This window comes from Manis javanica, chromosome 13 (genome assembly GCF_040802235.1).
Source record: "Manis javanica isolate MJ-LG chromosome 13, MJ_LKY, whole genome shotgun sequence".
Lineage (NCBI taxonomy): Eukaryota > Metazoa > Chordata > Mammalia > Pholidota > Manidae > Manis > Manis javanica.
In genome coordinates this window covers 17,273,208-17,295,041 of record NC_133168.1, presented here as the reverse complement: position 1 = coordinate 17,295,041, position 21,834 = coordinate 17,273,208, and the positions used below count along the sequence as shown (strand labels likewise).

Genomic DNA, 21,834 nt, shown 5'->3' with positions numbered 1-21,834 from the left:
CAGTCCAATTAAAATTTAAGTCATTATTCAAACTGAAACTTTTAAAAGAGTACTTTTTACAATCTAAATGGAATATTTTAATAGCATTTGTTGAACATCTCCTGACTCATCTGAACCTTCAGCTTTCAAAGAGTATAGAGCAACCTCAAAGTAAGTGACAAATTAGAACTTAGAACAGACGCGGGGACCGGCTCGTCAGATCAAGAGGTGAGCTCTGGTTTTGCAATAAAAGACCAGGCTCACTTAACAACATGCAGCACAACAATTAAAAGATCGATGATCATCCAAAATGAATTTAACATAATAACCAGTTTCCAGTTAACAATGGAAATGATAGGAAAGGACGTTAGTTATTGCTCAATACAGTACATTCTATCTTTCCTCCCCTAAATCACAAATTATGTTTACTAAAAAGCATAGAAGTTGATATATGGGAAAACACTTGGTAGAAATCCTACAGGTTTTATTTTATTCACATTTTCCTTCTCCCAATTAATGAATATTAGATGAATAGTTAGATGGAGACAGTTTTCCTAAATACCAGGCACCAATTTTGATTCAATTTAGTAACTAGTGAGCAACTACAATGTCAACCATTCTTAAAAGATTATATATAATTAAATTTTTATAAATTAAATGATATGTTCCTGGAAATTCTGCTAACAGGAAAGTGAAGTAGACAACCTTTTCCCTGTTATTCCCATTAAGTACGACTAAAAACCAGGGACATTATATATAACAAAAGCATAAGAAGATTCTACAAGGGGAAGAGCAGAAGACAGCCCAACTAGGGAGCTCAGAACCCAAGGAACAACGTGGAAATGCACACCCTGGGTTTTCCTGTTGCTTCCTATATTTCAGATTGGGTAACAGAGGAGACAGCAAGCCAAAAACATCAATGGGAGGGGACAAAAAATAAAACAAAACCCAAACCCAAGAAAAGCCTGTTCTCTCTACTCAGGAAAGGGCTAACCCAGCAAGAGAGAAAACTTTTAGATAATTACCACTCTACTCTAGTGAAACACCACAGAAAAAACTGCTCATCACCAGCCCGAACAGCAAAAGCCAAGTGGGAAGCCTAGCCTCCTATTCCCACCATACTGTAACCCAGTTACAGTGGAGAGAGCAAGGTGAGTGGGGAGCCGAGGACCAGGAAACATCCCCTACCACAGTGGCAGTGCACACCCCACGGAGAACCTAGGTTTCCCCCCCACCCTGCACTGGGGTGTCCCAGGAGAATCAGGACTTCTGCCAGCACCAGTGACACTCCTCCTCCTCCAAGACAATGTCAGTAAAGGCCACATGGGATTCCAAACTGACACCCCTGCCCAGGAGAAACAAGGGGTACCTCTATTCCCACCCAACTCCTGTTCTACAAAGGCCAGGTGGGAAACCTGGACTTCCACTCGCACCTGGCGGTAACAGAGCAGCATGTCCCTGCCCAGATGGAGCAGTGTCAGAGGAGACCTGCGAGAACAGAGAGCTTAAATAAGATAAGACCCAGAGCCTCATAGCATACTAGCCACATGTCCAGGTTCTAATCAAAAGAATCAAGAAAAACTCAATTTGAATATGAAATTATATGCTCTTGTTTTTACCTTATTTATAGATACCCTTACATCGTTTTTGAATGATCTTTAACTGAAAGAATTTCCCCAAATTAATAACGGACACAAAAGCACAGATCCAGGAAGCTCAGAGAACATGAAGCAGGATAAATACTAAAAAATGCATACCTAGGCATATCATGTTTAAATTATAGAGACAAAGAGAAAACCTTGATCGAAGCCAGAGGTGAAAAATACAACACCTTACCTATAAAGGAAGAAGGATAAGAATTACATCAGACTTCTCATCAGAAACCATGCAGGCAAGATGAAAGCGGAGCGAAATTTAGTGTTAAAATCCATCAACCAAGATTTCTTTATCCAGCAAAATTATACTACACAAGTAAAAGACAAATAAAAATTTTCTCAGGCAAATAAAAACAAGGAATTTGTTGCCAGAAGACCTGCCCTGCAAGAAGTGGTAAAAAGTTCTTAAGAGAAAGAAAAAAATAAATCATGTGGGAAACTCAAATCTACATTAAAAAAGGAGTTTCAGAGAAGGAATAACTGAAGGTAAAATACAATTTTTTATTTTTCTTATTCTTAACTGACATCATAGACAACTGTTAGTTCAAAGTCACAATAGTAACAATGTACTGGGTAATTATAGCATATGAAAGACAGAATATTACAAGAGATGGGAGATCAGAATTGGGAATATGCTATCTTTAAGGGCACTTTTGTATCTGAAGACCAATCAGATACAAAAAGCTATCAATACTGGATGCCTATGAGTGATGGAGAGACAGAACTTTTCCTTTTCATGCCTCCAAATGTTTGTTTATCCCCCTCATAAACATCTAGTTTTATAACTGAAAATAATTATCAATAAGCAGAAAAGGAGCTAAAACAGCCATATCTATTTCATCAACAAAAGATAAAGTGCATTTACTAAATGTCTTTCCGTCTATAGCATGATGATAATGCAACATAAAAACAAGAGGTCCTGCATTATACAAGCATACAGTAGAAATAGAAAATACTGACTCAGACCAATAGAACACATACAAAAATAAAGCTGACACAGAGCAGTACTTTTAACAACATATATTAGATTAAGGTATGAAGTTGAGAGCTTAACTCTTCCAAAAGGAAGAGAGTGTCAACAACTCAAAAAGAAATCACAGACAACTGCAAGGAAATGACTATTCCAAAATTCATCAAATCTGTTCAAACATATTTTAAATATGCAGTGGAGAACATTTCTGTTATGAATGTTTTTCAAAGACCTAAGACTACTGGTTTTTATATCTGTTTTAAAAATTAGTTGATGTTTAAGCATAAAATATAGATAAGTACATGACTAGTTAACATATCAGGATAGCTTTTTAAAGTATCATCACCAACAATAATGTAAGTTTCCTTCCTCTGCCATTTGTGATCTGGGAAGAACAGTTTTAAATACACTGGGGGAAAAAGACTTGTCCCAAGTTATAAGTGGAGGCAGGGTGGTTAAGTAACTCAGACCAAGGGACAAGGCCTAAAGGAGTCAGTTCCAGACATGAGTCAAAATTTACCCTCAACCACTTCTTCAAGATAAGATTACATTGTACTAGCTAACAACTAAAGTTTGGTAGCATTTACTTAAATTTATGTGTCAATTTTTCAAACTTGTTAGGAGTGCTTATGAAGTAGGGATTAGATGTTAACTTTTTAGAGTTACAGTTCTGCAGAAAAAAACAATGTTATCTCTATTCCCCTGTTTACATGCCAGGCAAATGCAAAGAGAGCTTCCTTAGTCACAGCTTAAGGCATTATATCTCATTTGGAGAAAAATCCATAGATCACAGAAGAGATGTCTACAAAGAAATAATCAGACGTGATAGGGCTAACCCTTCAATTTCCAAACACATGAAGGTAAGCTGAATTTCACAAAGTTGGGTCAATAGTTTTAATCTGAAATAGTAACATAAGAAGTTTACATTAATCATATTTTATATTAAAAGAAAGTGCACAAGACAGTGTGGAATCCTTATTCAAACAAACTACAATACTACTCATGGAACAGGTTGAAAATCATGACCTGAATCAAAAAAAGGGTAATTTCTGAAGTATGATAAAGGATTTGAACACTGACTCCTGTATTTAGACGCTATGTGACTTTAGACAAGTCACTATACCACTTTAAACTAGTTTACTCTGAATGAAGATAGCAACACCTATTTAATAGGTTTATTTCAATGAATTGAAATAACAAATATAAACTGCTTAGTCCAAAACCTACAAACATTAATCTTTGTTAGCACCCTCCTCCTTTTTTCCTAAAGAACTAAAAAAATTTAAACCACATTCTAATCCTAAATTTAGATTTGTATTTGCTGCCACCCAATAAATTTCACAATTAAATAAACTTTAAGTTCATCATCTCCAGAACATACGACTTTGTAGAAAGAAGTAACTTTGTAAGCAACCAGTAATGGTTCTAAGATAGTTGATAAGAATTGACTCACTCTTACTACTATACAGAGAATATAATAGAGGAAAACTGATCATTACATTAGCTCTTTTTCTCAGGAAAATCATATTTCTTTTATGAAACATTACTAGCTTTTAATGTTATGTTGTGAGATTGATTCTTCATAAGACAAAGAATTTCAATGTATTGTCATTGTAACTTACACTAAACAGGCAAAGTAATTTGAGAGAAAATAATTTAAAACCTCAGTATTATTAAAATCTGTTATCATAACAGCAATACTTTGAAAAGGATCGTTGATTTACTAAAATGAAATAAACCTAGAGTTCTTAGGAAGTTAAAACAGATTTCATTTTCTGTACAAATATCATGCTTAATATAAATAAGAAAAGGAAATTTATCAAAGTCTGAATACTTTTGGTTACAAATGAAATCAACTTGTTTCTATGTATTTATAGTCCTAGTCTATTTAGAGATGAAACAAATTTTCTGGAAATAGAAAATTACCACTAGAACACTGTAGTAATAATTGTTGGAAGGCAGGATCTACTAATGGAAGCTAAAACTAGTGGGTGAGAAGAATCAGGATATTTGCAGAGACTGAAAACATCTCCCCCAATAATTTAATGGCAAAACAGAAAGCAGCAACTTTAAAAATAAATTTAGCAGACACCACCTTAACCAAGTGATCAAGAACACGACCAGAACTATGACTATCTCTACCATCAACTGTCTGATATGATGCACTGAGAAGGGTACATCACTTCTGTGGTATTCCTGGAAAAAATGCATTCTTGGAAAAAACAAAATGGAGACAACTCCCTAACTCCAATCTAATCATTAGGAAGTATCAGACATACCTAAATTTTTTTTATTAAGGTATAATTGATATACACTCTTATGAAGGTTTCACATGAAAACACAATGTGATTAGTACATTTACCCATATTATCAAGTCCCCACCCATACCCCACTGCAGTCACTGTTCATCAGTGTAGTAAGATACCGCAGACGCACTACGTGCCTTCTCTGTGCTACACTGTTCTCCCTGTAATCCCCCACACCATGTGTACTAAACATAATACCCCTCAATCTCCTTCTCCCTCCTTCCCTACCCACCCTCCCACATCCCTCACCTTTGGTAACCACTAGTCCCTTCTTGGAGTCTCTGAGTCTGCTGCTATTTTGTTTCTTCAGTTTTGCTTCATTGTTATACTCCACGAATGAGGGAAATCATTTGGCATTTGTCTTTCTCCTCCTGGCTTATTTCACTGAGCATAATGTCCTCCCGCTCCATCCATGTTGTTGCAAATGGTAGGATTTGTTTCTTTCCTATGACTGAATAGTATTCCATTGAGTATATGTACCACATCTTCTTTATCCATTCATCTACTGATGGACACTTCGGTTGCTTCCATATCTTGGCTATTGTAAAAAGTGCTGCGATAAACACAGGGGTGAATATGCCCTTTGGAATCTGAGAAGTTGTATTCTTTGGGTAAATTCCAAGGAGTGGGATTCCTGGGTCAAATAGTATTTCTATTTTTAGATTTTTGAGGAACCTCCATATTGCTTTCCACAATGGCTGAACTAGCTTACATTCCCACCAGCAGTGTAGGAGGGTTCCCCTTTCTCTACATCCTCGCCAGTATTTATTGCTCTTAGTCTTTTCAATGCTGGCCATCCTTAGTGGTGTGAGATGATATCTCACTGTGTTTTTAATTTGCATTTCCCTGATGATTAGTGATGTGGAGCATCTTTTCATATGTCTGTTGGCCATCTGAATTTCTTCTTTGGAGAACTGCCTCTTCATATTCTCTGCCCATTTGTTAATTGGGTTATTTGCTTTTTGGGTGTTGAGGTGTGTAAGTTCTTTATGTATTTTGGATGTTAACCCCTTGCCAGATACGTCATTTACAAATGTATTCTACCATACTGTAGGATGCCTTTTTGTTCTGTTGATGGTGTTCTTTGCTGTGCAGAAACTTTTTGGTTTGATATAGTCTCATGAGTTCATTTTTGCTTTTGTTTCCCTTTCTCAAGGAGATGAGTTCAGGAAGAAGTTGCTCGTGCTTATATTCAGGAGATGTTTGCCTCTGTTGCCTCTAAGAGTTTTATGGTTTCATGACTTACATTCAAGTCTTTAATCCATTTCTAGTTTACTTTTCTGTATGGGGTTAAACAATAATCCAGTTTCATTCTCTTGCATGTAGCTGTCCAGTTTTGCCAACACCAGTTGTTGAAGAGGCTGACATTTCCCCACTGTATATCCATGGCTCCTTTATCGTACATTAATTGACCACATATGCTTGGGTTTATATCAGGGCTCTCTAGTCTGTTCCATTGGTCTATGGGTCTGTTCTTGTGCCAGTACCAAATTGTCTTGATTACTGTGGCTTTGTAGTAGATCTTGAAGTTGCAGAGCAAAATGTCCCCAGCTTTATTCTTCCTTCTCAGAATTACTTTGGCTATTCAAGGTCTTTTGTGGTTCCATATGAATTTTAGAATGATTTTCTCTAGTTAATTGAAGAATGCTGTTGGTATTTTGATAGGTATTGCATTGAATCTATAGATTGTTTTAGGCAGGATGGCCATTTTGACAATATTAATTCTTCCTATCCATGAGCATGGGATGAGTTTCCATTATTGGTATCTTCTTTAATTTCTCTTAAGAGTGTCTTGTAGTTTTCAGCGTATAGGTCTTTCACTTCCTTGGTTAGGTTTATTCCTAGGTATTTTATTCTTTCTGATGGAACTATGAATGGAATTGTTTTCCTGATTTTTCTCTCTGCTAGTTCATTGTTAGTGTATAGGAATGCCACAGATTTCTGTGTATTAATTTTGTATCCCTCAACTTTACTGAATTCAGATATTAGATCTAGTAGTTTTGGAGTGGATTCTTTAGGGTTTTTTATGTACAATATCATGTCATCTGCAAACAGGGACAGTTTAACTTCTTCTTTGCCAGTCTGGATGCCTTTTATTTCTTTTGTGTTGTCTGATTGCTGTGGTGAGAACTTCCAGTACTATGTTGAATAGAAGTGGGGAAAGTGGGCATCCTTGTCTTGTTCCCGATCTTAAAGGAAAAGCTTTCAGCTTCTCACTGTTGAGTATGATGTCGACTGTGGTTTTGTCATATATGGCCTTTATTATGTTGAGGTACTTGCCCTCTATACCCATTTTGTTGAGAGTTTTTATCATGAATGGATGTTGAATTTTGTCGAATGCTTTTTCAGCATCTATGCAGATGATCATGTGGTTTTTGTCCTTTTTGTTGATGTGGTGGATGATGTTGATGGATTTCAGACAAACCTAAACTTAGGTACTGTGTTGGGTAACATTAAGACCACCCTCATGCTCAGTCATTCACTGGGAAGGACTCACAGGACTCAAAAGTTGCTGTACTCAAGGTTTTAGTTTACTACAGCAAAAGAATATATAGAAAAATCAGCACAGGGAAAAGGTTTGTGGGGCAAGGTCCAGAGAAAACCAGGTACAAGCTGAGTGAAGGGTATATGGGAACTAAAAAGTTAAAAATATGTTCCTGTTTTTAATGTAAATTTCATAGATTTAAAAAGGCATTCTGTTATGGAAAATTTCAAACATATTTGAAAGTAGAAAAAAAGTAGTACAGGAGAGTGAACTGTCATATAAGCCTAAATGCAATTCACATCAATTCATGGTGAACCTTGTTTCATTTATTATCCCCATGTGCTCACTCACATGACACTTTCAAATTATTTTGAAGTAAATCCCAGGCATATCATTTCATCCATACATATTTCAATATGTATTCCTATAACACTCTTGCCTTTAAACATAACTATAATATCCTTATCCCATTTAAAAAGCCAATTCTCATATCATTAAATATCAGGAATATATTAGCTTTCTAGTTTGAAATAATTTTAGGCTTATAGAAAACTTGCATGAATAGTCCAGAGGTCCCTTATACCCTTCACTCAGCTTATGCCTGGTTTTCTCTGGACTTTGCCCCTTAACACCTGTTCCCTATGCTGATTTTACTCTGTATTCTTTTGCTATAATAAACCAAACCATAAAACCATGAGTACAAAACCATAAGTGTTCAAATGTTTTCCTATTGTCCAGTTGTTTTTTTAGAAGGCCCTTATGTTTCAATTGGTTAATAAATCACTGAAGGCTCTTTTGGTTCTCATCCTCTGCCCCGCCTTTGCCATTTTTTTTTTTAAGTCAGTTACTGTATAGAATAACCTACATTCTGAATTTTGCTTTCCGTATCACCACAGTAGTGTTTTCTGTACTCCTTTAGTCCACTGTACTTCTTGAAAACAAGTTGTTAGTTCTAGGTGCTTAATGAGATTCAAGTAAGTTTATTTATTTTGGCATGACTACCTCATAGTATGACCCAGGAGGCACACAATGTCTGGCTGTCTCTCTTTCTGTATGATGTTAATGCCATTGATGATCACTGTCTGGATCTGAACTATCTAAGGCAGTAGCCACTAGCCACGTTAAGACTGAGCACTTGAAATGGGGCTAGCCCAAATCGAGATGCACTGTTAAGTATAAAATAACACACCAAATCTCAAAGACTTAAGTAGGAGAAAGGAATATAAACTATCTTGTTAATATTTTTATGTTGAGTACATGTTGAAATGACAGTATTTTAGATATACTATTAAATAAAATATACTTCATCTTAATCATAACTTACAAAAATTGACTTTATCTGTTTCTATTTTTTTATTGTGGTGATTAGAAAACTTTAAATGTGTGACTCACATTATATTTCTATTGCACAGTACTGGCCTACATACAGTAGGAGTTGCAAAACAGTAATTATCTATCATTCCTTCTTCATTACTTGGCTGAAAAAACTTTCCTAAAGAGAAACCTAAATGGCCTCACTATTTGCTTGCTTGAGGTATATTTTGCATAGGAAAGGCAGAAGACAAGACTTGATTCTTTCCCTTATCAGCTTTCAAAATAATGATTTGGTCCCCTTACATCCTCCAAATATAACTGTGCCTGTTACCAATTTATAGCCTCCTAGCCCCCAATCTTCCCTGCTTGCTTTGCTCTATGATACAGGGTCAGGAGCCTATAACATTTCTCCTTTGCCAGCTGGTGCAACGTCAGGCTTTGTCAATACAAAGCAGTGCAGGGACTCTACAAGGCTATAGCCTGGATTCTTGTTTTTGTTTTGTTTCATTTTGTTATTTTTAACGTGGGGTGAGGTTGTCAGCTCAATACTGTTTGGGCAGCCAAGTGGCACTCAGCTCAGAGACCAGAGCAGACCAGCTCTAGCCTACTGACATTCTCTGGCAAATTTTTTCACCACCAGAGTGTGGCTATCAGCAGATTGCCACTGGTTTTCCAGCATTCTACAAATTTCTTCACCACCTTCTTGCTTCATGTGGTCCAGCTATGGACTGCAGCTATCTCACCCAGTTTTCAGATCTAACGTCAGTCCCAAAATCCAAATAATAAACATGCATACAAATTTCTGCCTTAGAATCTATTTCCTGAGAACACCACCTTAAGACAGGTACTAACTGGCTAAAAAATCATCCTGATTTCCAAGATATTAAGATGTGAAGAAAAAAAAGCCCACCTTAGAATTGCTGAAACACTGTAAATGGAACTAGAAGGTCACAGAGAAACTCTGAGATTTAATAAAAGTACCATGACTTACCATTACTACTGCCTCATGTGGGGAAAGGGTTGAGTTTCTCATATGGGTCAAAGCAGAGTAAAGACATCTGCTTAGGAAGCAGAAGCCCAGAAAGAGATCACTGTGAGATGAACTGCCTGAGACTTACTGGTATCTTGGACCTTGGACCTTGGACCTTGGACCTTGGACTTCCATGAGGCACACAGCTGAGTGATGGAGGTGCTCACAGGGTATGGGAGTCAAACCAATTTCGTCTAAAACTCAAAAGTCAAGGGATCCTTGCTGATACCTAAATTACAAAATAATACCTAAAGACCTACTAAAAAATCTCCAAAAGTTACACTCTGTATACAAAGTGAAGACCTGGAATGATACTAAGTCAAACCTTATCTCAACAATCACTGAGAGTTATCTACTCAATCACTCTCAAATTCACTTCTTATAAAATAAGAATCCTAATATTTCCTTATTTAACAAGTAGAATAAAAGAGACTATGCTGGTCCTAAGACATACATATAGGAAATCGTATTAAAAGAAAGCTATTTCATGCTGCCCATGTAATTTCCACACTAAAATGCATAGATTAAATAAAAGGAGACTGAACTACAAACAAAAATTATAGAATGTCATTGTTTATAAAGATCTGTTCAAACTCTACTTTTAGAATGATAAACCACTAATTTATCTAGTTAACTGAAACATAGCCAGTTGTTAATAAGGTTAATTCTATGCCTAGGCTAGACTGCATGGTGAGGGTCATAAAATTCTGATTTTTAGAGCTTCCAATGAGCAGAAATATGTGACGTGTCAAAATATTCTATTCAGGATATACATAAAAAATAGACTTTAAAAAAAAGAACACACTTCGAAAAAATTCTGAAGTGCAACTTCTATAACCACAAATTAGCCAGTGAAATTTTGGCAGACAAACATAATTACAGGGAATTTTGACAGAACATTTCCAATGTTATTGTCTCAAATACACTTTCAGGACTTTTTGTAAAGACAAGGATTCTGAATCTAAGGTACCTTCAAAATGACACCTTTGGTTTGAACAAATCATCACAATATTCTGGGACATTAGAGAAAAAAAATCCGCTCACCATTAACATTTATATCTGCATGTATCTCAAAAATGCTAAAGGAATTGAATTTAATTTCCTTTCTCAAATATGACAAAATAAAATTCTAAAATAAAAGTCAGTAACATTCTAGTGTAGTATCTCTTGTACCCAATGCAAATTATCCAATACTAATTTACCCAACAAAAATGCACTAGTCATCTGTCACGTGAGACATACACAGAGTCATTTACTCATTAAAGAGGTATTTATTAAGTTTTGCCAGTGTGCAGAATGATAGGTCCTAGAGAAAAAAAAGAGTTCATTATTCTAAGGGCATACGGACAGATTCAGTCTATTCTTGTTATTTGTGGTAGTTACGTTCTATAAAGTCATCAGGAACACAAAATTAGTGAATACCAAACCACTGCTCCTTAAGAAATTACAACATTAGGTTCCTGCAGTCCTCTGCTCATTTTTTTGTCAATTCAATAATACATAACATTGTTTTCTGTGTGCTTCTGTTTAAAGACTACTTATTTAATATATATGGTTGATTCTTTAATGTTGAACTCACAGCCAACAACACTGTAACTCATGCCTAAGTAAAGCTTATCTAATGCCAGTATTTTCTCCAAAAGTAACATCACATATCACAGCCTTCTTGCATTTAGGAACACTAAATAGCACTTTAGCAGTATACTCGGAAGCCATTTCAACAGTGAAATCATCAACAAAAAGCACAGAAATGCAAAAAACAGCACTGTGAAAAAGGACATGTGTTTATCCTGTAAGAGTTGAAACAAGAAAGCAGAGCATCGCCTTGTTCAGCCTCAGCTGGGAATGTGGGCATCAGATGACTCTAATATTCTGTTAAATGGTGCATGCCCAGGAATGACTGCAAGAGCGAAATATCAGCAAATAGGTGAACTTGCAACTGCAGAATCTGCGAGTGATAAGGATCCAACGTATATAGCTGATTGTAAATGTTTAGAGCAGAAAGTTACTTTAAAGATCATCTTTCCAATATTCTCATTTTTCAGGTGAGAAAAGTAAGGGGTAGAAGTGCATGATATTGACAAGATCAGAATCTAATCAATAAAGTACCCAAAGCAAAAACATACAGCCCTTCAAAAAGAATGAAGAGTATCAGAAGAACTAAACTGACTTCTCTGCAGTAAACCAAAGCCTTGCTCCCTCTGAAACCTGTAGGAGAGAATCCTTCCCTGCCCTTTCCTAGCTTCTGGTGGTCTGCCAGCAATCGCTGGCTTTCCTTGGCTTATAACAGCAGCACTTCAATCTCTGCCTCCTTCACCGCACGCCATTCTCTCCTCAGGCATCTCTGCATGCCTTCCCATCTCCTTTTATGACACTAGTCAGGTTGTGTTAGGGGTCCACCCTATTCCAGTATGGCCTCATCTTACCCCCTTACTTACCCCTTAATTCTACCTGCAGACTCCTATTTCCAAACATGGTCACATTCACAGGCACCAAGGTATTCAATACATCTTTTTGAGGGACACGATTCAACCTACCAAACCAGGCAAACGTTAAACAAAAGGGCTGGGTGGCAGGAGAGAAGCTGGCAGGGTTCTTGTGATGTGTACTAAGTGACAACAAGGGTAGTACAGTAACATCAGTTGGAGGCTATTGTCATAGTCCAGGTAATACAACGCTAGTCTGAATTGAATGTGTATATGGAACAGGGGAAAGTCAGTACATTTAAGCAGTGTCTATAAAACTGACAGCGCTTCATTAGATAACCAGGTAGGAGAGACAAAGATGTCTCAGGTTTCTGGCTTGTGAAACTGGGTGGAATATGCTGCCAACTTCTAACTTCTAGCTAGAGTAACTTCCAAAACACAGATAGTATCAATTCTTTTTATAATCTTCACTAACTCTCCAATTTTAGTCCTAATTCTTAACTCTGGTTTCCTGGTCTATCACATTGGGGTCCTGGCCTACTTTATTCAAGTACCTACTTCCCTAAATTCTGGTTATTTAATAAATAAGCCATGTGACTTCATGACTTCTTTCAGATTATATTTTATGTCTTGAATGCCATGGCTATGTATTTGCAAAGGTCTATTCAACTGGAGCATCTTCTTTGGGACCTTCTTTGACAATAAAATATTTTTCTTACTGACAATAAAAATATTTTTATATGTAGTATAAGATTGTCTGGGCTCCTGTATACTTTAGGAGTATTTTACTCATTAAATAGCCAGTTTTGTTACACTGATGTTTATTTATGTCTCCCCATTCTAGCTACTCACACACCTTCAGAGTAGGGCTTATCCATCTCTTTATTCCCACCACCTAACAATGTGGTTTGCACAACTGAATAGCAATTAATCAGTTATAACTGGCACTTCTACTTACTATGCTGAGAGCCTAAAGTAAATGGGAGACAAATAGGATAGTGATTTTTTTTCTTTTTCATAAATTAAATTCTGAAAAAGATGAATAAAGGTCTTTGTTTCTTAGTAATGAATTCATGTAATTTATAGTTAATTTATTCTAAACTCCCTTGAGAACATGGAATATGGTCTATACTTTCCAAAATAAACACACATTTAAATGCCAAAGCTATTTTTAAATCTAAATAATACATAATCCAGCTCTACTTTTAAGAGCTAAAACATTGCCCAAGGAGGTAAATTTGCTGATATTTGAGAAACTCATGCAATTGTATAATGGTCAGTAAATGACACTAACATGTTAACTTACATGTAATTTAGATTGGCATTTTTTTCAAACAATTAAATGAAAATAAAATGTGCTTTTAAAAAAAGCTGCATAATCTAGACTTCCTTTGATAACTGATAATATGTGTCTGAAATTCTTATCAATATGAACATGAAATCTTCGGGCTGTCAATACAGAAAACTTCCAGTTGATAGGGTTTCTCTTAGAAGAATATAAGGTGTTAATTTCTTATAAATACAATTGTTAAATCAGTAGTGTTTACAATGGACAATGCTGGTACAGTACATGGGCATTAAGAAAACCTAAAAACAAACTGTTATTACACAGTAAAATGTATTTCACATGATTAAATACAATTTTTTTAAACAAGGTCATACATAACAGGTGCTAATATAATAAATTTTAAGATGTTAAAAACAACCACTAGAACCATTACATGTAATACTTTACAAAACTCTGAAATCATAATTGTTCCTACTATTCCCTTACTCAACACTTGGAAGTCCAGTTTGTTAAGAGAGTTTTCTGATGTACACAAAGAACAAAATGAGCTCATTCCATACCCTCCCCCATATTCTGTCCCCTGAGATTCAAAGCTTAATATGAGTTCCATTTTCCAGAGATAAAAGGATTGCATTAACAATGATGTGCCCTAGCTTTCTTCTTTTTATAATAAATTACCATATTTATATTTTGAAGCTGTCATATGCTGGAGGATATTAAATATCCTCTTGTCATAATTAACTCTTTAAACCAAATTAAATGGATTGGTTCAAAACAGACTGAAAGTTAAAAGAATATAATTCTATTACCAATTATTCTGCAGTTATTTAATAGGCAGAGATATTTAATTTATTCCATAATTGATATTAACTGAGAAATGCTCAGAGGCTAAAAAACACAAACCTTTCCTCATTTTACCCTTAAGATGTAAATAAGAATTTGAACTTGGTGTTTAGCAATAAATATGTACTAACTTCATAAATACTTTGGGCCAAATCCTAATACAGTAAACTCTAACAGATTGCTAATTTAAAAAATGCCATCCATAATTATACCAAATATCAGCTGCTGGGCTAAAGTGTTTCATTTTACTAAGGCTTTGTAAGATTTTTATTATAAACACAATTGTTTCTGCAGTAGATAATGTAATACCATGGAGAATAACCCCTTTATGTATACAATACAAACTCAGAAATATACTTCTAGGAATAAATGAAAATTCTCTACTTTTCAAGGATTTCTGATGACCTAAAGACATTATAAAGATCCTAAAAGCAAAAAAATGTCTTTATCTGTCTGAAGAAAAAGTTTCTTAGAAACAATGAATAGAAGTAACAGAATTAGTATTTCAAATTAACTATTAGATAATAAAAATGAATCCATAACAGCTGTTGTAATCTTATTTTCTCCTAACATCAATGCAATATTTTTTTTTGCAAATTAAGCCACAACAGAAAGAATTCTGGTTATGAAGAAGTGTTAAATAAGAATACTTCTTAAGAACATTATGTGAAAATATACTTGAACTGAAGAAAAGTTCTGGAAAAAGAGTAAAGTCAAGGTATAAAATGACTATCAATGAGCACCAGAGCCACTTAAAATATGGATGAGTTTGACTATTATAAACCTGATTATATATTTGAAGTACATATAAAGAAAAAATAAAAACACAATGCACATGATTTCTATCTAAAATAATAGATTATACTGACAAAGAGCAAGAGAAGCGCGGCAGTAGCTGAGCTGCACACTGAGCTTCGTGTCTTACACGTGGAAGTTTCAAGAAACCATTTCACTCTAGAGTCAGGTACTCAGGAGAATATGGGTTTAAAAGGCCTTTGACAAACTCAAGAGTGATTACAATAGAACCTAACTAGAACATATTATTAATAAATACTAAAATATTAGACTATAAGGAATATCTTTATTCCCTCTGTTATGACTGAACATTTACGTTCCCTCAAAATTCTGATAATTGAAATCTAGTCCCCAAAGTGATGGTATTTGGAGGTGGGGCCTTTGGAAGGTCATTAGGTCATGAGGGTGAAGTCCCCATGAACAGGTTTAGTGCCCTTATAAAGAAGAGGCCACACAGCTGGCTCTTGTTTTCTACTACGTGAGGATACAATGAGAAGTCCACAACCCAGAAGAGAGCCCTTTGCCAGAACCCAGCTATGCTGGCACCCTGCTCTCAGACTTCCCAGCCTCCAGGTTGTGAAAAATAAATGTTTACTGTTTAAGCCACCCAGTCCATTGTATTCTGGGCTGACTTCTAGGGGAAAGGAGGAGGGAAGTTTGTTCAGGAACATTTTTGTGATCATAATTTACAAAACAAGAAATAAATTAAAAAACAAATAAATAAAACAAATTTTTAAAAAAGAGAAACAGAAAGGACTATTTGAAAATTAAAAATAAAAGATTAAGGATCCAAGGAAAAATTAAGTTAAAATAATGTAAACATGTCCGACTCCTCATATCAACTCCAAACTGTCAGCCTTTTAAGCCAAGTGTATTCTGAGTAAATGTGAGGTAGGGAATTTGAAGTGATTTCCTGGCAAGGGAAGTGATTTGTGGCTTACATGGACTTTTTTCCTCACCAGAGCTACCTGTAAGTGCTCAGCCTGCCAACAGCTGACACCATACTGAGGCCCCTGATGCAATGCCCGTCCCCAGGGAGATTAGCCAGCCACTAGCCCAGAGTGAGGATCACCAGGCCCCCTGAGAGCGTATGAGCATATTGTCAGTCACTGCGGCAGGTTAAGCACACTGACTTCTTCCATCATGGAGGGGGCAGCAATTTCCCCTCACTGGATCACCTAAGTATTCCAAATAAAATATCCCTTTTTCTCCTTAAAGTTTCTATTACCATCACAGCTATGGACTTATGGAATGTCTTCTTCATTAACCTGGTTTGCAAGAAAAGTTACTCCTTAGTAAACTAAGGGGGGCAATGGGCTGATGGCCTTGATATTCACTGGTCTTACCCCTCACCTAAAAGCAGCTGGCTTAACAACACAGCAGAACAGTCAATTGAAAATTCAGTTATAACACCAGTTAGGAAACTACACCTTAAAAGGATGGTGTTCTTATAGGATGTGGTACATATTTTAAATCTGTAGCCAAATATATGATATAGTTTCTCACTCAGCCAAATACATGGGTCAAACTACATCTCAATATTACTTCTAATTACCTACTCACAGAATTTTTGTATGATTAAATCTTCACAAGAAAATCTATGAGATAAACAGTGTTACTGTGGACATTTTACAGTGAGAAGCTTAGAAAAATTAAGTAACAAGACTGTAATAGCGAGTGAGTAGTGTATCTAGGACTCGGTTCTATGCAGTCTTGGCCAAGAGCCCATGTTCTTAACCACTATATATTGCCCAGGTTATTTGAAGAGATTTGTTACAAAAAAAATTATATAAAAAAAAGTTTTGTGACTTTGTTATGTTCTTGTTCTATAGGTGTTTAACAACTTATGATTAATTATACAAATAAGTTGAAGATATATGCATTTTAAAAGGTAAACATTTTAAAGGATTAGACTCAAACAGGATATGCTTTACACAGAAAACTGAATTTTACACAGTCCAGCAAATAATGGAATTGTAGGAGCTATAAAAAGAAAATAGAGACTTTAAATCTATTTTAATTAAAACAAAAATAATAGCAAACATTTGAATGCCTACCATGTGCCATCTGTTCTAAAACATTTTACATATATTAGTTCATTTAATCATCACATGTCTTATGAGGCTGACTCCTTTTTCATTGATGACGAATTTGAGGCACAGAAAAAAATAATGTGCTAAAGGTCTCACAGCTAATAAAGATATTCAAACTCAGGCAGTCTAGTTCCAGAATTTGTTGTCTAAATTACTATTTTACACAAATATTAAGTTAATACTGCTTGCTGTTAAGTCACTGACATTATACTTAAGAGTTTTCACTTTCCTGAATACAGACAACCTTTATAATCCTTTAGCTTTGACAGTGACCATGGTTTTTGGTTGTAGATTGGTTAACATAAAGTCACATTTTTTTCAAAACAGTGTACACCTCTCAGATGAAAATCTACATTGTGTGTCTACATACAGCTCAATACAATGTAAGCTGCTAAGACATACAGAAGTTGATTTAGGCCATGATAAATCAATATTAAGTTAATATACCTCAAATTTTCAGAATGATACTAAAAGGAGTGAAAGAGCAAAGTTTAGGTTTTAATTGCCATCAACAGGGCACTTAACACAATGGATTTTTCTATTTCTATTACATTTTAATCTAACAGAATCTATACTACAGCCACTTTATTATAGTAGCTGAGACTCAAAATCATACTATAAAAGCCTAAGACTACAATAAAAACAAAAATCATTGCAGACATTGTCAAAGATTGGTATTTGTACCTTTCAAGAAATTCCACCCCATTTTATGCTTTGTAGAAATACTTAGAAATGCAATCAAGAAAAAAAAAATGGTTGTTTCAGTAATTTAATATCTTAGTCCCACTTCACCAATCATATGGAAAATATGATTCCTATGATTCAGAGACATGGCTATTCTCCTCTCAAACTATTGCAGGCATATTTCTTACAATGCTCTCTAACATACTACAACTAACCATCTAAAATACCCAAAGAGAGAGGTAGACAGACAGTTAGTGTGGGGGCAATTTTCAAGAAATATTAACAATATTTCATTGTTACTAGTATTTAATATTTATTAATTACTATTATTATATTAATATACCTTTCATTGACAATATCTATTAATAATTAATATGCTACCAACATTAATATTAATGTAAATACTTATCCAAAAATTGAAGAAATAGTATTTTGGATTAAGTATTGATAAGTAATATCATTGTATACTGATAAGATTATTCTTCCTAACAAAGTATCTGATGTACAGATATTCTGGATTGCCAATATTATTCCTGTTGTTTAATCTTTGACATTTTTATATGGAATATGCATAAACACACACACACCATCTAATCCTATAAACAGTCAAAAATTTATCTGTCCATCCTTGAGTTAAATCAGACTAATACAGAGTAAAATACCTGAACAAAACTATGTGGTTCCCCAAATAACTGTTCTTACTAAACTACACTTTGCTATTAAGTCACAAACTCTTCTTTAAATATATTAAACATTTAATACTTTACTTTTTGAAAACTGACACCACATGACTTATTAAACACTTTTTACTTAGGATTCACCACATTGCACAGAATCCTTTATTTAATAATGCACAGTCTTAAGAGACTTAATCTTCCAGAGTCCGGATGCATATAACTGTTTACAAATCCTGTGTTCCATTAGCTGCAAAAATGCAAGTCTGTAGCTTACCTATGGCAAGTAAAAAATATTTCATGGCATGCATTGGTAAACTTTTAAAGCTTTCTACCAGTGTTATCTTATTTACCTTCTCTTTACGGATTCTTTACTCAAACATTTCTTACTTGTTAGGAATTTACTTAAATAAGATGTCATGAAAATTAGTGAAACATGACAAATAAAATAAGCGTGTGAAAAAACAATGAAAATATTTATGCTAAAGCATCTTTTATTCTAAAATAGCAGCCAATGAAGTCAGGAAAGGAAGATTAACCAATAAATGAAAAAACATTTAATGACCATTATGAAAAATCCTAATGAAATTCAACAACTAATACATTACCCTAATAAAATATGGATAAATGTTTGCTATGCAAATGCAAATATAAAGTAGTTTGCTCCAAAATAAAAAAGCTTATTTCAAAAAACTTAATTATAATAATAATTATTATATCTGATCTTCATAATTCACTTAACAGGACTACCTTTGGTAAAATCTATTTTCACTTTTGCAATTTAACAAGGTTCACTTTTTTATATTAAAGATAACTATTTTAATATGAAAATTTGTAAATTTCAAGGATGCTACAAAATGTTAGCTGTAATAGGTCTAAGAAATAATTTGTCAAACAGATGTATAAATATGTATGTAAGCATACTGTAAACTAAAGTTATTTTACTTTTTTTAATAAAATATATGCAAAATACCTGGTAAGCAGTGAAGCCTTATACAAACAGTATTATTTCATGTAAAACTGGGGGAGGAACAAAGTGCACACTTACCCTTCTCCTCCCATTCTTGTTATTTTTAGGCGAAAATCCACAGAATTCAGACTGGGAGGCTTCCATTTTAAAATATCATCACATCGACCAGGTTTATATTTCTAAAGTGAATTAAAATGATGGTAATAGTTAATAAGAAGCTAAAAATTAAACATTCGATTTATTAAGTATAACAGCAATTACCTGTTATTAAGTGAAATTGCTTTTTTTTCTGAATATAATTTTACCTTTAACTGATGAGTGAAGCTAGATAGCTACCTTCTTAGCAAGGGCCTTTCTCCCTTTTCTGCCAAAGCATGCAGACCCTTTCTTATGGATGTCCCAAAACAGAATGAATCCTTTTATTCTCTCCAACCTTCCTATAACTTCAAGGAAGCTTTGTCATTTAAAAAAAAAAAAAACAACTTTTTTCTTGTTCAGCTTTACTATGGAATGATTTACAATGAATAAAATTAACCAATGAATTTTAACAAATGGGTATGTAATCATCATCAAAATCATGATGTGGTATTTCAGTCACCCCAAAAACCTTCCTGCTGGCATCTGCTGTCAATTTCCTCCCACCAATTCTCTGTAAACAGTGACCTTTCTATCACTACCACTGTGCTTTTTCTAGAATCCATAAGAAATTCTTTTTTTTAACTGATATACAATCTTACACTGGTTTTAAATATAAAAGACAGTGGTTCGACAGTTACCCATCTTATTAAATACTCACCCCCACTAGTGAAGTTACTATTTGTCAACATAGGAAGATGTTACAGAATCATTGGCTATATTCCCCATGCTATACTACTACCCCCCGAACAAACCTGTATTATGACTGAGAACTTTTAGGCCCCTCTAGTCCCCTCCCCATGGTAACTACCAGTCATTTCTCAGTGTCTATGAGTCTACTGCTATGTTGTTCATTGTTTTGTTTTGTTTTTTGGTTCCACAAATAAGTGAAATTATATACTATTTGTCTTTCTTATCATGGCTTATTTCACTGAGCATAATACCCTTTAATTCCATCCATGTTGTAGCAAATGACAGGATTTCTTTTTTTTTCATTAAGGTATTTTTTATATACAATCTTATGAAGGTTTCACATGAGTAACATTGTGGTTACTACATCCCCCCCTATTATCAAGTCCCCACCACATACCCCATTGCAGTCACTGTCCAACAGGATTTCATTTTTTATTACTTAGTAATATTCCATTGTGTATGTACACCACATCTTCTTTACCCATTCATCTATTCATGGGCACATAGGTTGCTTCCATAATTTACCTATTCTCAATAATCCAGTGACAAACATAGGGGTGCATATATCTTTCTGAATCAGAGATACTGTTTGCTTTGGGTAAATTCCTAGAAGTGGAATTACTGGGTAATATGGTATTCTTAGTTTTTTGAGGACACTCCAAACTGCTTTCCATAGTAGCTGCACCAATTTACATTCCCTCCAGCAGTGTAGGAGGGTTCCTGTTTCTCCAGATCATCGCCAACACTTGTTATTTATGTTTTGGATGGCAGCCATTCTGACTGGTGTGAGGTGGTATCTCATTGTGCTTTAGATTGCATTTCCCTGATGACTAGTGATGTGGAGCATCTTTTCATATGCCTTCTGGCTATCTGTATTTCTTCTTTGGAGAAATGTCTGTTCATGTCCTCTGCCCATTTTTTAATTGGGTTATTTGTGTTTTTGGTGTTGAGGCATATGCATTCTCTATGTATTTTAGATGTTAACCCCTTATCAGAAGAATCATTTACAAATATATTCTCTCATTCTATAGGCTGCCTTTTTGTCCTGCTGATGGTGTCCTTTGCTGTACAGAAGCTTTTCCATTTGATGTAATTCCACTTGTTCATTTATTACTTTGTTTCCCTTGCCCAGGGAGATGTGTCTGGGAAAAACTGCTCATGCTCACATTCAGGAAATTTTGCTTGTTTCCTTCTAAGAGTTTTATGGTTTCACAACTTACATTTAGCTCTTTGATCCATTTTTAGTTTACTTCTGTGTATGGAGTTAGGCAGTAATCCAGTTTCATTCTCTTGCATGTGTCTGTCCAGTTTTCCCAACCCATTGTATATTCATGGATCCTTTATCATATATTAATTGACCATATATGTGTGGGTTTATATCTAGGTTCTTTATTCTGTTCCATGATCTATGGGTTTGTTACTATGCCAGTAACATACTGTAGCTTTGTAGTAGAACTTGAAGTCAGGGAGTGCAATCTCCCCCAGCTTAATTCT

The 21,834-nt window shown here is 34.9% G+C and overlaps 1 protein-coding gene across 3 annotated transcripts in view; it reads right to left on the bottom strand.

Annotated features, from left to right (window-relative positions):
- RNGTT (RNA guanylyltransferase and 5'-phosphatase) overlaps positions 1-21,834 on the bottom strand; it is a 262,720-nt gene that overhangs the window by 80,911 nt on the left and 159,975 nt on the right. For all 3 annotated transcript variants that reach the window (XM_037013987.2, XM_037013991.2, XM_037013982.2), the window contains one exon: positions 19,591-19,691. In XM_037013987.2, the coding sequence (XP_036869882.1) occupies positions 19,591-19,691 (101 nt within the window). The remainder of the gene's footprint in view (positions 1-19,590; positions 19,692-21,834) is intronic.